Genomic DNA, 16,571 nt, shown 5'->3' with positions numbered 1-16,571 from the left:
AAATTCACCTTCCTGGAAACTTTTGGAACCTCGTAGCAAATCCACACTGTAGAAATATCTCAGTCTTAACAGCTCATTGAGTCCATTTGTTTCCATGTTTTTATTTCTACTAAGGTCTGAAGCCAGAGCTGTGCCCTTTACACAGTACTTGTGGCCATTTGTCACAGGTTGCATGTCTTTGGGTTAAAGACAGTTCAATTAAAGCTGAAATAACTAATATTTCAGTATAAACTAATGACTGTGCTTAATGTGAGGGGTCAGTAAATACATACATACTCATCCCCTGACTGCAGTTCCCTTCAACTCTATGGAGCACTTTAGCATCTTTCAGCTTATTGTTTTGGTTTTAGGGCTCACAGCTCATTGTGAGCTAGCAGCTGTTTTACGATGAAAGTTGCCCAGAACCAAATGACAGACACAGAATGGTTGCAACTAGCTATCTACAACATTTAGCTGCTAAAAAGTCAGATGGTGGAGACCAAAAGAGGGCTAAAAGTGTTCCAACACGACTCTGGTTGAGTCTACTGGACGTTAATATAGATGATGGTTTAGTAACATGGTTTCCCTACAAGTTTGTGGTAGCGGTACGAGTTTATTGTGGTAATATGTCAGTGTGATATTAAAGCTGCCCCCAAGTGGTGAAAAAAATAAAATAAAGCAAACTACTATAACAATATACAGTAACCCTAAAAATAAACATAACCCAGACTTTTCTTCTTGTTTGCTTCCATGCTAATTGTGACCCCTGGTGGGAACCACACATCCAGATCCATAGATTCCTTTAATGAGTGAGACTGTGCTAATGGGGTGAAATTATGTTACCAGTTTTAAAAGAAAACAAAAGGAGCTACACAAGTATTTAAGATTTCTTGATCCCTCTGATCTGTCTTCATCCAAGACACCAACACTAGTGACAACACTAAAGGTCCTTAACTCTTTCTAAAACAGGAGAAACTGCACACACAGTTTTGATTCTCCAAATAAACACAAATCTGAGGCTAAGTCTGCAGCACGCACACAAAAGAACAACCTCTCCTCTCTTTGTCTGCTCTCTGACACTCCTCATCAACCATCGGCCCACCAGTGACGATAACTGTGGCCCCATCCCTCACATCTCCGCTCCTCCAGCACATGGACAATTAAGCACGAAGGGGTGACAATGTGGCTGCTGTCCATCTCCTGAGAACCTCCAGCGGCTGCCACGCTCCATTTCAGCTCCACAAACACACAGCGATGTTTTGCTGATTAAAGGCCCGATAGCGCAGCTGCGGATGAACAGCGGCCGCTCGGCAGTCAGACAGGGTCACTGATACTGAGACGAGGCCAAGATTACTTCGACTAGATAACTCCTAACTTAATTGTCACAATCAAAAATATTAAAAGACGCTTCACTGATTGCACTTTATTAGACTTTAAAGCTGCGATTTTCTTTGAGGAGGCAGGCCTGTCAGACAGATTAGACACCGGCCAGTTGTGATTTGTAATGAGTGCTTTTGGCGCGCGCTCAGTTTGGATCATTTCGGCTCAGGCCTCATATAACGTACACAAGTAAAATCACACACCACAGTCTAATAATTTCCAGTTTCAAGTCAGCGGGTTCACGCAAAACCCTTCTTTAAAAATCATTTGAATATTTTATCACTGATGATTTGGATTACCATCATGTGCAGAGGTTGCATGGTAAATACCTCTTCCACCATGGTGGCCTTTAAACTCCACTCTGTCTTGTATTAAAGCCCAATGTCTGCAAGATAACTGCACAACATTCGTCTTCATAATGGAGCCTGGCTGCTTTTGTCCCCCCGTAAAGAGCCCAACTTAGCTGGGCTAAAGGAAAGCATTACAGCCAGCAGGCATGTGACCACATAATTTCAGCCAGTGAGGCCTACGTTTCCTCTGTTTGCTGTCATTATGCCCTCAGTAAGCCACATAAAGGCCCAGCCATCCTGTGGAGATCACTGCACTCCTCGCCGCTCCGCCTGATTGGCTATTATCTAAATGAACCAATGTTCTATATCAGGGCTTTTGACTACATAACTACCCTGTTAATATTCAGAGGAAGTGCTGGAGGTCAGAGGGCTCTCAGCCGCTTGACCTCGGGGTTGCAGGAACCTGAGCTGCAGAGTGGCACATGGCAATGAATGAGCTCTAATGATTTAGATGGTATCTGTTACACAGCCCGGAGAAAGCCAATCTCTCCGGGCAATCTGGCCGTGGAGAAAAAGCAGAGGTTCAAAAATAAACCCCACTTGTTTCAGATAGGGGGTAACGCTGCCTCTCCAGCGCAGCACGTCATTGGAATTCCCATGTAGAATGATGAATAATTACACACAGATGACCACACGGCAGCTTCGGATGCATCGTGCGTGCAGTTGTTTAGGGAACCGAGCCCAGGAAATGCAGCGAATGATTTGGAATGTTTGTTTGTTTACTCGGTGCTTAAGTGACTTCAGCACCTTATTAAAGAGGGCTTTGATGGCGGGGGCCCGTCACAGGAGCCTCTCCAGAGGATTAGGTGAGCGTTTGCTTCAGTTGGGTTAAAAACAGGCCCCTTTGTGCAGCCGTTTAAGACACTTGTTGATGCGTGGCGCAGCTTTGAGTTTCCTTAAAATACTCTGGTAAACATTGGGCTTATGCACAGCAACAAAACCATGACCTTAAAGAGCGCTTTCAAAAGCAATTTCCCTCCCCTACTACGGCATGTAAACAGAGTAATTGTACTTGGGAGACTCCCAGTGCCAGCTGAGTGTAATTTATTTCCACGTCATCCACAATGAAATCAGAGCCACTATGATAACTGTTATGACAGCAATGCAAGTAACATTTGTCTCTTTATTATGACTGCTAATACCACGGCTAAGTCTATTTTCATTACAGCCAGGCTTCTTTTTAAGGCTCATACTGATGTTTCAAAACTTAGATAATCAATTCCAATTCCAATAAAAATCGCTTAAATTTGATTTTTTTAGCGTTTTGACCCATAATATGCAGGACAGAGTAAATGTTGAAAAGTTAATTACACTGAAAATCTGTTCAAAAGAAGAAAAACTGTCAATAACAACACAAATACAACAAAAACATTCAATCTGAGAGTAGACAAACGAGACTCAAATGTATTTAAATGCAGCCCGTCAAAAAAAAGAAAGAAATGAAATCGGCGCTAAACTACCGAAGTCAACATGAAATGAATTTTTCAGCCTGTTAGGGATGACGTAGAAGTCATTAAGAGTCACTCACTTTCTGTTTATGTGACGCAAACTGCAGAAAGAACAGTCAGAAGATGAATGCCTTTTAAAAATCATACTGTATCTTCAGCATGTCTGTGCTTCACTTGTTACTTATTGGCTGACAGTATGCACATCACGACGTATCAGTGACAAGACACAATTAGCCCGTCCAGTGTATTGGTCAGGTCTTAATTATCGTCACTCACACTGCAATAACAAATCTGATTTTCATGTCATCGTAATCCTATTAGAACTATCACTGTTACCTCTGCTACCATTGAGGCTCATAATAACGTCAGTGCTAACAGATTTACTGTTACCAATCTACTGTATGCTGCTTGACTTGGTTCCTATAAACAAGAATTCTCTAAAAATAACTGCTAAACTATGCTAACAGATGTTTGCATTTGTGTGTTGCAGAGTTAAATATGTTGCATCTGCTGTTTGGCTTCTCTGTTTACAGAGATCTATCACAAAGTGCAGATCATAGATGTTTATGCGAGGAGGCCTTGGTGCAATGACAGTGTAAAACACTTCACTCACTCATTTTCTTTCCCCCCCCTGAGTAATACACGCTCTCTAAAAACTGTTCAGCTCTGAAATGATCACATTTATTTACCGCGTGCAGCTACATGTGCCCTGAGGTCGAGCCAGCGGCTGGAGTTTGATACTAAAATACAAATAATGTGAAATGAAAAAGACGCAGGAGGTCCGTTAATTAGAAAAGGACAGGAAATGAAAGTCATTTACTCTCAAGGTTGTGTGGAAAGATGTTAATGTGCTGCAGCTATAAAAATATGTGTTAGAAAACACATGGTGAAAAGAATGAATGTGTTCTTCCTGCTGTGTTGTCCTTTTGAACGAGTTTGTTTTAGAGAGTTCACATGGATGAATTCTGTCTGTAATACTTGAAATATTCTTAAATAGATACGATCAGTTCAACTAAGAGTAATAAGTAAGTTCATATATGTAAATATACATTTTAAATGATGATAATGCAGGGACTGCTAAGCTAGACACATACATTACATTTTAATAGCCTAGATGTAGCTTTCTTAAAGGCTATCCTGCTGAATAGTTGGCTGTCTCTTGGCAGGGATTATGCCATGTTCAATATTCACGTCATATCTACAAGAAACTGACTGGGGTTAAAAAACATTTGTGTCCACCTGCTACCAGAACTTTTTTCAGACTCGGTGAAAAGAACTAAAGACTACAAACTGGCTGCAAAGCAAATATGGCTGACAGTTATGTCGAAATAAAACATGAAATGAATTTGCATATACTAAATGAAGCTAGTCCAGTTAAACACTATTTATTTGTATGCTTTTTAATGTGTCTGATACAAATATGTAACATCATAAAATAGCTCATATAAGCCATTCATATGGAGGAAGTTCAAGGACAACAGTGTAACCAGTTAATGTGTGAATTTACACCGAAATCAGAAATACACATTTTCCCTCCTACCTCTGGTGCATCCACAGTGTTTTGCTGTCAGTTGCAGAGGTTTGAAGATCTTTCGAATATGATCAAACTTCATTCAGCTCATGGTGCTACAGTAATGTTTCTTTTTCCAAGAAATCATGACCAGGTTACTATGTAGGATATTTTTGTGAGCAGTTTTCATGTAGGGACTATTTTCCTTCTACTAAACTATCACTGCTCCGTCTACTCACGGCTGAGCTGTAACGTTAGCTAGCTCCATGCAGGCATCCTCCCGCAGGGAAAATAGTTCCTACATGAAACTGCCAAATATAGACAGATACAGGCAGGTAAGAGGAAAAGATGTATTTTTGATTCAGGGGTGAACTGTGCCTTTAAGTAGGGTTTTCCCAATCTGTCAACATCACATGAACGCAGCATCACAAAGCCATCATGCAGCAATCTGACATGTTATTCATGGAAATGATACATGTCTATGGTTTAATATTTTAACATGGTAAAAGAAATGTCAGATTTGATCCTGACCATGCAGCCCATTAGAACATAACATATTTGTGGAGGTAGATAATATGTTTCAGCATTGTGGGGCAGAACAGTCTATACTCTTTATGATGATGTACGTCTCAACTTTTAGTAAACACATAACTGAACTTTGGTGTATAATGCAGCTAAAGTCATGTCTGCTCTGCTGTGAGTGCCGTTGCTACTGCAGCCGTCCCCCCGTGAGCAGTCAGTGAATAAAACAAGCTTTCCAGCGAGGCCTTGATCACGCTCACATTAATAATACTCTCGTTTGGGTGGGCTCTCGCTTCACTCATGACAGTCGTTTCCTTGATGGGCGTCAAAAATTAACGATGAAGTGTTGTTTTCCAGTTCCAAAATTTCAGGCCTGCCAAAGGTTAAGGAAACACGCCACCATAAAACAGAGCCTCTGTGTTTGTCTTGAAACCAGGCAGCGTTTACTTGCACTTCTCAAGCTGTCGGACATTCGGTTTTGTGCTGAGGCAACACTGTGTTTTGTTTGACAACGGTTTTTAAATTTTAGCGTTCTCTTGCTTCATTACTGAAGAGCTTTAAGCCCTCAAGTAGAAAACTTTCCAAAGATTAACCCTTTATACCCTTCTTCTTGGAGCAGCAGTATGCCTTGGAAGTTAAACAGGCCAACCTTTGGCAAGTGTGACCCCAGTACAAGTCACCTGTCTGGGAAAAAGTGACAGTAAAATCCTACCTGTTGGTTCAAATACAAATATGCACCATGATAATAACCTGTCAGAAAATATTAGAAATCCTTTTACGGGTAATTTCATTGATACTTTTTGGGACGTGAACCAAAACACACAGGAAAAAGTGTGTCTATGTGTGTGTCTGCAGAAGCCAAACGTCTCTCCGCACTTTTGAGTTCCCAGTGAAACGCCAGCAGAGGAGTTCCTGTTGGCTGACAGAGCAGTTAATCCACGCAGAGGGGAGCAGCTCTAAACAACTGCAGAGAAACACAAGCCTCGAGTCTGCCACTTTTCATCACCGCCACGAAAACAGGCAACCTAAGACTCGTTGTGAAGAGATCGCTCCGGGGGCCCGTACACAGTTGCAGATCTCTGTAGCTTTACCAATCTGTTGGCAGAGGAATCACCGCGCATTATTACTAATCAAATCAAATCAAAATCAAATCAATTTTATTTGTATAGCCCAAAGTCACAAAGTACATTTGCCTCAGAGGGCTTTACAATCTGTACAGGGAGTGACACCCTCTGTCCTTAGACCCTCGGTTCGAGTGAGGAAAAACTTGTGACATACTAATGACAGCCCTGAACTCGGAAGAATGGGATGAATAAAAGGCAGAGCGTTGGGGGTGGGCTGAGGTGGGGTGGGGGGTTTCTTTTAGCAACTTGCATCATTGCACGGCCACACAAAGGCAAAGCTTAACCTGACATTCCTGTGTAATTAAGACATCTCTCACATGGCACGTTTCTCTTGACCACTGGGGACTCTCATACAGGACCGGAGGGTTTTCAAAGCGGCCGAGGGCAGCCCATTCACATCTGTGATCACTAAGGAGTGCAGCATGGCCATGAATGCAGTTAGACTGTAACACTCTGCAGGCATTGTTTTTAATACACTGACATTTAAATTGTGATCCCACTTGCCCTTTCCAGGGGACCGACTGCACCGGTGGAGCTGACAAAGGAGCAAGGAAGGAGGGTAGAAAGTGCTCAGGGACCAGAACTTTGATGTATTAGATATGTGCTGCATTTTTGATCACATATTGTATCTATTTTTATGCAACTACACTGTAAAAAAAAAATTAGCGTAGTATAATTCCAATCAACTGGTTTCAGGTACTTTCTAAAAATGTTACTTCATTTGAGCACTGCAGTGTCATTTCTAGAAATTCTATACATAACTATATGTATGGACTATATAGTATATTGTATATACTATAAATACAATACAATTTGGATCATTTGGATTAAAAATAGATTGATAATTGAGGCCATTTTGTTTACATCTGAATATTGTTTTTTAGGCCTCAGATACACAGAATTTTTTTTTGTTACATATTATAATATTAGCAATATGTATGAGCTATTAGCAATATATTAGTTTATTATTATTAATTATCCTGAAAAAAAATTATACATGAATTAAACTTTAAACTTAACTTTAAACTTATTTTGGCTACAGTCTATTTCATGCATGAAGATGTTGTACAACTTACTCTAATCAAGTTATTTTTGCCTGTAGTTTTGCTTCCTGCCAACTTGAGATTTTAATTCCACTGAACACAGTCTCAGCAAATGAACTCAGTAATTCAGTTTGCAGTGGTTGGGGTCCCACCTTTGTTTCATGTCAGTGTGTGAAAATGATCCTGAGAGGACAAATTATGTGATTGTTTCATTTGCTGATGTCGGAGCACTTGGCGTTCTCGTGTTAACAATTAGCTAACAATAACAACTCACTTTGATGCTAACCAGGGTGGAAACGGGGTCGCGACCTTTAACAGCCGCGCGGCTTCAACGCACCCCCACATTTCATTCACACTCACACAGGTCTGATTGAGAAATTAAATAAAACATCAGCGTGGGGGAATACAGATTCCCATGAAGATCACTGCGCAGGTTTTGTTTTTTTGAGAAATCAATTGTGTCCAGATGTGTTATCAGGCCAGGATTAAAACAAGCCACATAACGTATGAAGGCCTCACATAACTTCCCTATTCATGTCATCAGTCTTTAATTACACAAAGTAAGAGTTAATTGACTTATTTGTGTTGGAGACACTCATTTGAAATGTGCTGTAACAAATGTTCTTATAACATCCTCATTGATGTTGACTCACATCCTTTCCTCCATACTCCTTTTTCTTTCTGCTTTTGTAATCCTGCTGATAGAATCTGGATGTAATTCAGATAAGAAAAAAGAGCAGAGTCAAAATGTGTGTGAAAAGCTTACTGAGCAGTCAAACGCTCTAAATACGCAGATCATGCAGCTGAGCCCTGCATCTGTGGTCTGCGTGAACATTATTGCATTAAGCCGATTTAAAAACATGCATCAGTTGTTAGGTTCATACATTTTTTGACTCCATCTAGTGGCCCTTAAGAGTTTGACACTAACGCTGGCTGTCCGACCAAAGATTTAAGAACAAAATCAAATCTTGTGAGACACGGAGAGTAAACATGAGGAAACGTTTCTTCTTGACGGCGCAGATCCTGTATGGATTTTTACATTTAAGCATTGCAACACCTGCTCAGGATGGTGAAAGGGCATCCTCGAGTAAAAAGAGTACTTGAGAGCACTTTTACGTTAATACACTTTTAATGGTGTTGACTTTGGCTTGGTTTTAATTAATGACTCGGGTAAAGCAGCTGCTAAAGCTCCGGGAGGTGAGATCCCTAAACTGAGTCCAGGAGCTAAAAGCTCGGCCTGATTTTTTTTCTTTTTTTTTTTTGTTCCATAAAAAAACAAAAAAACAAAAAACAAAAAAAAAATCCTGATCAGTTTGTGATCAGTGTGGGTTTGAGGCAACTACAAAGCATGACAATGTGAAGCAGGAAAAAACATGTTTAGTCGTCACCACAGAAGCCGTCACATTGCAAAGTGGGACAGGAACACATTACAAAGTAGGTTTTCCACAGTAACTGTATTGCAAAAGTAAACAAGGCTGACAATCATATCATTCAACAACAATATGTTTGTTCCTCGGAATTTGCCATTTCTCCATGTCTTAAAAAAGTGAGCCATGATCTCAAACAGAATCGTCTAAATACAGAAAAATATAGATTCAGGTCAAAAAGGATTGTAAATACTTACTAGTACTGCAAATAACAGTAAGGGAAGACAGCTACAACAGGTATCATTCACTGTCCTGGCACAGTGGATGCATTTAATAGGTCGGACATACAAAAATAAACCACAACAAAGCAACACACATATTGTACAAATAAAAACCTGAAAATATGTCCCACTGACAGAGTTTGATCGGAGCGCATCACATACTGTGTCTGAAGAAGTGTACGCATGGTTTACATCTGTGACTAAAAAACACTGCCGCTATGGAGCACAGCACGTTGAAGTGTGTTCAAAATGTCCGGACCAAAACAAAGAAAAACGGGTGGGATGGAGGCGTGGCGCAGTTGCTTATAATTTTAATATTAACAATAAGAATAATCATAACATGTCACACTGGAAATGCTGACCATGATATCATGATGACATTGAGTGAAGACAGGATGGAGATGGAAAAAAAGAAAAAAGTTTGCTAACGTAGATCCTAATGTGTAAAATGTCCGTGAGCCCCCCCGAAACACACACACACACACACGCACACACATGCACACCCACACACACATCCGAAACAAAACAAAAAGAAATATGTAACAGGAAATCAAATTGTCGGCTGTAGGGTAATTTCACAAGTGGATGAAATATTCAAAAACAAACAAACAAAAAAACTCTTAAGAATTGTACAAGTATAAAAAGCTACAAACATTAATAAATTACATCACTGACACATAAACACTTCACAAGGTGCTAGTAAAATAATTCCGAAACCCTTCAGGATACTAGAATTCGAACAAGAGGCTGGTCAGAGAAACTTTAAGTGTTTTTTTTTTTTTTCCTTTTATATCATTTTTCCTCAAAGCTTCGTCTCTTGTTCAAACAGAATCACAATACAATTAGCTTTGTGTATGTAAGGCCATATGACAATAAAATGTATTATTTCTTCAGTTGTTTTCCAGGCAACACCTTTAAATCTAACAACAGAAACAAAGTAAAAAAAAAAAGAATCTCTGCTATTAAAAAAACAAACAAAAATTCAAAAATGAGGACTATACTGTATATCCATATATATATTTTTATTCATTTATTCATAATTAGCAAAACCGGTAAAAATGTAGAATTAAGCCTTAAGGGGAAAGCATACAAAAAGTAGTAATTTAAAAGGCTATGTACAAGCTACATTCTATATACTGTACTGTGTGAAGCCGTAAAAATGAGGAGATGAGTCTAGGTTGTCGGTGCTGCCTGTGAAAGCAAAAGAAGAGAGAAAGTATCCCCATGTAACTGCAGACCTGACATGGATGAGGCTTATCATTAGGTCCCACGTAGTGTCAGAAATCCTATGATTTTCATGTCCAAACACTCCAAATCATGTTCAGCAGGCCTCCATTACCATTTTAGTCCTATGTTAGCCTATGTTTAACTGCGACAGACGTCCTGACACCGCTGCTGTTTGATACACTTTGTGCTTTACGGTCGTTCCATGTATTCCTGCTTCCTATCTACGACTCGACACGAATAAATAAATATCACGGCTGATAGTGCTCTGCAAAACTGAAGTGTTAACGTAAAGAGATAAATGCTCGAGTTGACTCCAATCAAAACCGTGCGCTGCAAAACACGGAGAATCTTCAGGAGGGATGAAAAGCTTTTTTTTTTAATTTTCTTTTTCCGTTTCAATCCATCAGTGTGGCAATGATAAGCTGCATCCATATAGTAGGAATTAATGTGTAAAATCCCCAAACCCTGACCCAAGCGCACATGCAACTCAATACATGCAAGGGATACTTTCAGAAATCTTGGAATGACTGCAATGTACTTCTACTTCATGTTTTAGCAACCCCTGATAAACTGACAGCTGTAGTAAAATGAGACATGTTCTCTTAAAAAATATTTATAGTAGGTTCTGTACACTTTAATATCTGAAAGTTATAAAGTATAAGTAGAGGCAAAAACCTATTTGAGTGATGTTCTTCTTAGAAATTGAAAAAATGCATGATTTTCTTTTTTTTTTTTTCTTCCATTGTTGGCTTTAATCAGTGAACGGGGGGAGGGGGTGAATTCCCAGTCCTACAGCGCTGTGCTGCGTGCTACAGGAGGAGCTTTCCATTTCGATGGATCTTTAAAATCTTTCCGAGTCTCTGTTTTGCTGTGGCCATGCCTTTCTTTAGCCGCTTCGCTGTGAAAAGAAGAAGAAAAGACAGGAGATGAGAGAGGCGGCCGGTGGTAGTGCTCCTGCTGTGTGATTTCTATTTTATGCACCAAAATATTGAATTGTTTATCAAACAAAATAATATATCCTGAAACTGGTCTGCATGTTGGCTAGCTAGCAGTGTTCGTTCAGGAGCATTGGTATGTTTCTGCCCCAGTGCTGCCACCTACTGTCCATCAGGGGAATAACATAAACAAATTGCTGTGACTGCGTATAACCTATGTGTATATAAAAGGTTATATGTTAACGTAATATAAGGTTATGGCTCGTTTCGTTGTACACAATGTTGACAGTATTTAATGTTTTTATCATTTTGATTTGGTAATCATCTCAGTGGTTTAAATTAGCAACGTTAGCTATTCAGCCGGCTAGCTGGCGGCTAACATGAAGAAAAGCACTGTCACATTTATGAAGCGCGGTCAGCTTATCCTCCGTGAGCTGGACACAAACAATTTAAACTACATTATCCTTTACTGCTCACTGTCACCATAACCTGTACGACACTATACATATCTGTGCTATCTGTTAGCTAACGACTAGCTAACACTGCTAACAGTTATCATAAGACAATGAAATAATACACTAGCATACATACACAACAAATGGTAAACATGATTAACAATGTGTACAAAGCAACTATGCAACTAAGATAAAACAGTAAGGTGATGAGTTGGAGGTGAAGGTGACATTACACTGAGTAAAAAAACTTCACAGGGGACATTCACACTGAAACATCATAACTCATCCTTTGAACAGAACACTCAAAAAATGAAATGCTTTTTAATTACATTTATTCTGTCAGCAGGTTCCATGTAATGGTATTAAGTTATTTCAACTCAAAAAGGGTGATGTAGTTGAACCCCTACTATCACATTTTTGAGTTGAAATAACTTTTACCTGGAACCTGTTGACACAATAAATGTAATTAAAGTCAACAGTCACTTTAGATCATTTCATTTTTCATTATAAGAACTGATCATCACATGTAATATGAAATGTATTCAATCAAAATAAGTTGTATACATTACAGTGAACCCAACCTGGTGTGTCCACACACGCTTCACTTGGTTCAGGTTTTAAATCCCTATCAGAGGCTTTCTGAGTGTACCTTGAAAACCTTGAAAACAAGGTACGTCTGAAGTTGCCTTGTCTGCATTCATCTGCAGAACCAAGCATTTAGACGGGACAACACAGATCTACACCTCATACAACTGTCTGTGATTAATACACTTCACAAGAGTTAATTGATAATAATGACTAATAACTCATTCCACTCCAGTGCTTAATGATTCCCTAAAATCTCCTACAAGCTTCCAGAGAAGAACTAGGCTATTATAATATATATTATATTTATCATATGAACTTTCTATACAGAAGCAAACAGGTCTCGGGCTGACTGGTGGCACTGGTCTGAATACTCTTCCACGCGGTCTAACCAGTCGAACTTTGCTCTCATTACGACTCACCTTTGGCGTCTGCTGACCCCGTGCGATCCCCCTTCGCCATGCTGCTGCTGTTGGTGCTCGTGGAGTTGGTGCTGTTGTTGGGAGAAGACATAGACGGTCGCCTCTGGCTTAGAAAAACCCCCGGCGCCATGGGCTGTGGCCCCCCCGGCGACTTCACTGTCCCAGTGTTGAACTCGTGGTCTGTCAGGCTGCCATCTTGGGAGTCCAGATTGTGCTCTGGTGAGCTACTGTCCTGAGAGATTTTCGGGGGCTCCTCAATTACTATTGCCTTCTTTTTGGTGCTTTTCTTCTTCTTCTTGGTTTTCTGCTGCTCCTCCTGTTGACACATATGTTTCTTTGTTTAGAAATACTCGCAGGAATAGTTACTATCATTATGTAGAAATATTGTCTTGGCATACCTGATGAGAAAGCTTTGCTGCAGCTGCAGCCAGTCCTGTTTCTATGGAAGCCACTCTGGCTCCGTCTCTCGCCGGCCGCTCCTGTCGAGGGACGGAGGGTCCTACACGGGCTGTGAGGACATCAATGGAAGGCTTTACAACACACTCACTTCCTAAAAACGTAAAGTGCAGAACTCATCAGTAATGCAGGTACTAACCTGTCGGGCTGTATGGAGTGTCATCACTGCTTTTCCGTTTTTTCGATCTGGATTTGAAGACAGGATTATCCTCTTCGGACTCCAGCGAGGGGTAAACTAAAATCAGAAGACTTAACAGATTACTAACATGCCATGCATGTGAGAGAGGATGTCAGCCAATTATTGTCACATATGTAAAGCATAGGATGTGACTTAAGTGCTCTCATTTCGACTTTCCGTGCGTCTAAAATGGTCGAAGTTTCCAGTGACAGAATGCAGGACAGCTGTGAGACAGCTGTTTGACTGCGCCCCCCCCTTCTCTGCCCGCTTGCAGCACAATCATTCCAATCTAGACCTTTTAATATCTGATAATTGGCTGATCAAGATAACAAAGTGGATGGTTTACAAAAGGAGAAAATAGTGCCTGTGTGTGAGGAAAGCTTCACGCAAGCCTGAAGATTTCAGAGTGAGAGCGTTCGTGCTACAAACAACTAATTAGACACTAATTAGAAGTTCAAAAAGCATGTAAAATAGCAATTCGGAACTCGTGTTAATGGCTTATTAACAAGCTGGGAGGGTCCAAACAGCTGTGTTTGGATGGAGTTTCAGAGGGGGGAAAAAAAAGAATCACAAATTGGAGCAACACGAAAGGGCGGATTTGGAAAGGATGCATGAAAAGCAAACAAAAACCCTATCATCTACTCCTAATGAAAAGTTCCAGACCAAATTTAGATTTAAAGACCAACATGTTGATCCATCACGGGTCAGTCTGTTTTAAGCACCTGTTAGCAGCAGTGAGAATCGAGCGTGGCAGATAATTATTTTCTCATTCGTTTGCTCAAAAAATAACCTCTGTGACACCGGCCTGACCTCGGTGTGTGTTCAGATAAAACAGGACGAGTGACTCACCATAATCCGAGTCCTTGAAACACGCGTCCATGTGATCCTGGTCATCGTCGAAGTCCAGGCTCTCGATGCTGCTGCTTTTCCTCGGCTTCTTCGGGAGCCGCTTGTTGGGCCGCTTGCCATTGTTGCTGCCGCCACCGCCGCCTCCGCCGGCCTTCTTTCCGGCCTGCGCACCGTGCGAGTTGCTCTTCGACTGGCTATTGTTTTTGGACTGGCTGTTGCTCCACGGCTGCTGCAAGCTGTCTGAAGACGACAGGTTGGCCATGGACAGCATGCCCTGAATGGCCTCCTGTGTGCTGGGAGATGCAGGTGGCTGACTGTAAGTACGTCAATAAAAAATACACAACAACAACAGCCATTACACAGCAGTCCACACACTGGCAGAGGTGAAGAGTGACTGAGAGAAATCACTGACAAAGGCTTTGAAGTGGATGTAAATGTCACCAGTTGAGCTGTTAAGCATCATTATCGTTTGACACCTGCAAAATATTAAAAAACTGAGCAAACTGTCAAATCCAAATATTCTCTGCGGACTGACGATTATTTTAAGGAGCAGCTATGAAAATACATTCACACACCTATTAAGCTATTAGCTGCTGAGCTGCAACAATGAGCAGCGACTATCAAACGCCGCCATAATGAACCGCGGTCACTTCGCAGAGTTCCTTTCTTCAAAGCACCAAAACAATTTGAGAAATTAACGTATTTCAGCCCATGTTTTCCTTCTTTCTTTCATTGCTCAGTAGCTTTCAATGTGGTGGAAACAGACCATCAAGAGCTGAGCAGAGCTGCAAACAGCTACAGGCCTGAGAAGGGAAGGGCCTGGAGCCACGCAGGCTTTGATAGATGAAGCCGGGATTGCTAGTTGATTTTTCAGCTCTAATTGAAGTTATAAAATTCAGCTTTTTCATCCAATTATATAGTCGTTGAGCAGACCATTCTGTTTGTCAGTAGGTCGCCCTATTAAGTTTTGAGTGCGAGTCCTAAAATGAATTCACTGAAAGGAGAGAAGGGTCCAGTGGGAGCCGTTTACAGAGTAATGCTGTGCATGTACTGTAACCCAAGTGTGTTCAGATGTAGAAGTTTGTGTGGTGATGAAGGAAAAAAGAGTGAAGAAGCAGAAAATAACAACGTCGGAGAGGGGGTGGCTGGGGCAGTCTACCTGTTGGCGCTGTAGTCGATCCCGCCCACTTGCTTGCTCGCCTGCAGCAGGTCCAGAATCCCTGCGGCACTGCCGCCCTTTTTCTTGACCTTAGAGTTGCGGCTTTTGACCTCGGGCTTGGCCTCCGTGTCTATGTGCAGCGTCTCCTCGTCTGAGGAGTCGACACTCTGATTTAGGAGAGAGAGAGAGAACATGAGAGACAGATACAGATGGATACGGTGTTGCTTCAAAGACAGAACAACCTTGGGGACCATGGAACCTTGAGCCTTGGGGAAAAAAATGAGCTCTTGACCCTCTTTGTGGTTATTTAGTTAACACACATTTGTTTAGAAATATGCATCATGTGAATGTTAACATGTGTAGACAACAGGTGATAATACAGAGCTGATGATGCTTTCATTTGATATTTTCAAACTAATTTGCATTTAATAAAATTATGTGAATTAATGAAGTATGAGATGACGTGATGAGATGGTTTCTCATCAGTGAACAGCATCTGGTGAAAGTCTTTCTTCCTCTTCCAGCTCTTCCAGCTCAGATTTACCCAGAATGCATTATTATTATTTTTTTTTTTACATCTGAGCTTTAAAGGAGCATCGCAGCATTTTCATGTGCATGAAATACATAGGTCATCAGTCAGAGGTGATGTCATGATACGTACCTTGGTCACCAAGGGTTGGAACTTTGGTTTCTTGGCTGGCTGAATGGGTTCTCTGATGTCTGACAAAACTGAGGAGACATGAATTCATCAGTGAGCAGCAGCTAAAACACATCAACATGTATCTGTCATTAGAAAGCCTGAAGGGCTGATCATCAGACTGAGGCATTCGTTTCAGTCTCTCTCTGCCATTTTCAAATGATACTGAAGCCGTGGTATCTAATGCTGATGCTAGGAGCAATTTTTCATGATCAAAGACAAAGAGTTGTTTCTGTAAGTAATAAAATAATAATCTTTATTTTGAGATTTTAAAAAAGCTGCAAAACAAACAGATGAAATACAATAAAATACTACTAATAAAATATAAATAAATCAAATTAAAATCAAATCAAATTCACACAGACAAACTTAAGAAGGGAATTTAAAAGTCTAATCTCATCAGGTCATTCCACAGTTTGAGGGGCCCGGTCCAATCAAGTTTAGCCAACAGTCAAGCTCTGAGAAATGACCACAGAGTCACCACCAGCTGATCTGAGAGGGCGCCCAGGCTCACGAGCGGTTAATAGATCTTTTATATAACCAGGGGCCTGGTCATTTAAAGCTTTAAAATTGTCAAAATGAACGTGAAGCCGGTGCAGGGATA

At 40.8% G+C, this 16,571-nt stretch overlaps 1 protein-coding gene across 2 annotated transcripts in view; it reads right to left on the bottom strand.

Annotated features, from left to right (window-relative positions):
* Window positions 1-8,713: 8,713 nt before the first annotated feature.
* Window positions 8,714-16,571, bottom strand: part of phf2 (PHD finger protein 2) — a 30,387-nt gene continuing 22,529 nt past the window's right edge. The window contains exons 16-22 of one of the 2 annotated variants that reach the window (XM_010744263.3): window positions 15,932-15,999; window positions 15,271-15,437; window positions 14,112-14,404; window positions 13,224-13,319; window positions 13,027-13,136; window positions 12,629-12,944; window positions 8,714-11,129 (exon numbers count right to left, since the gene is read on the bottom strand). In XM_010744263.3, coding sequence (XP_010742565.1) covers window positions 11,041-11,129; window positions 12,629-12,944; window positions 13,027-13,136; window positions 13,224-13,319; window positions 14,112-14,404; window positions 15,271-15,437; window positions 15,932-15,999 — 1,139 coding nt within the window. In that variant the 3' untranslated portion in view covers window positions 8,714-11,040. Of the gene's footprint in view, window positions 11,130-12,628; window positions 12,945-13,026; window positions 13,137-13,223; window positions 13,320-14,111; window positions 14,426-15,270; window positions 15,438-15,931; window positions 16,000-16,571 lie in introns of both variants that reach the window. The other variant, XM_010744262.3, reaches the window with a different exon arrangement.

Source organism: Larimichthys crocea, unplaced genomic scaffold, assembly GCF_000972845.2.
Source record: "Larimichthys crocea isolate SSNF unplaced genomic scaffold, L_crocea_2.0 scaffold269, whole genome shotgun sequence".
Classification (NCBI taxonomy): domain Eukaryota; kingdom Metazoa; phylum Chordata; class Actinopteri; family Sciaenidae; genus Larimichthys; species Larimichthys crocea.
Note: the sequence above shows the minus strand (reverse complement) of the source record. Positions and strands in the feature narration are given on the sequence as shown.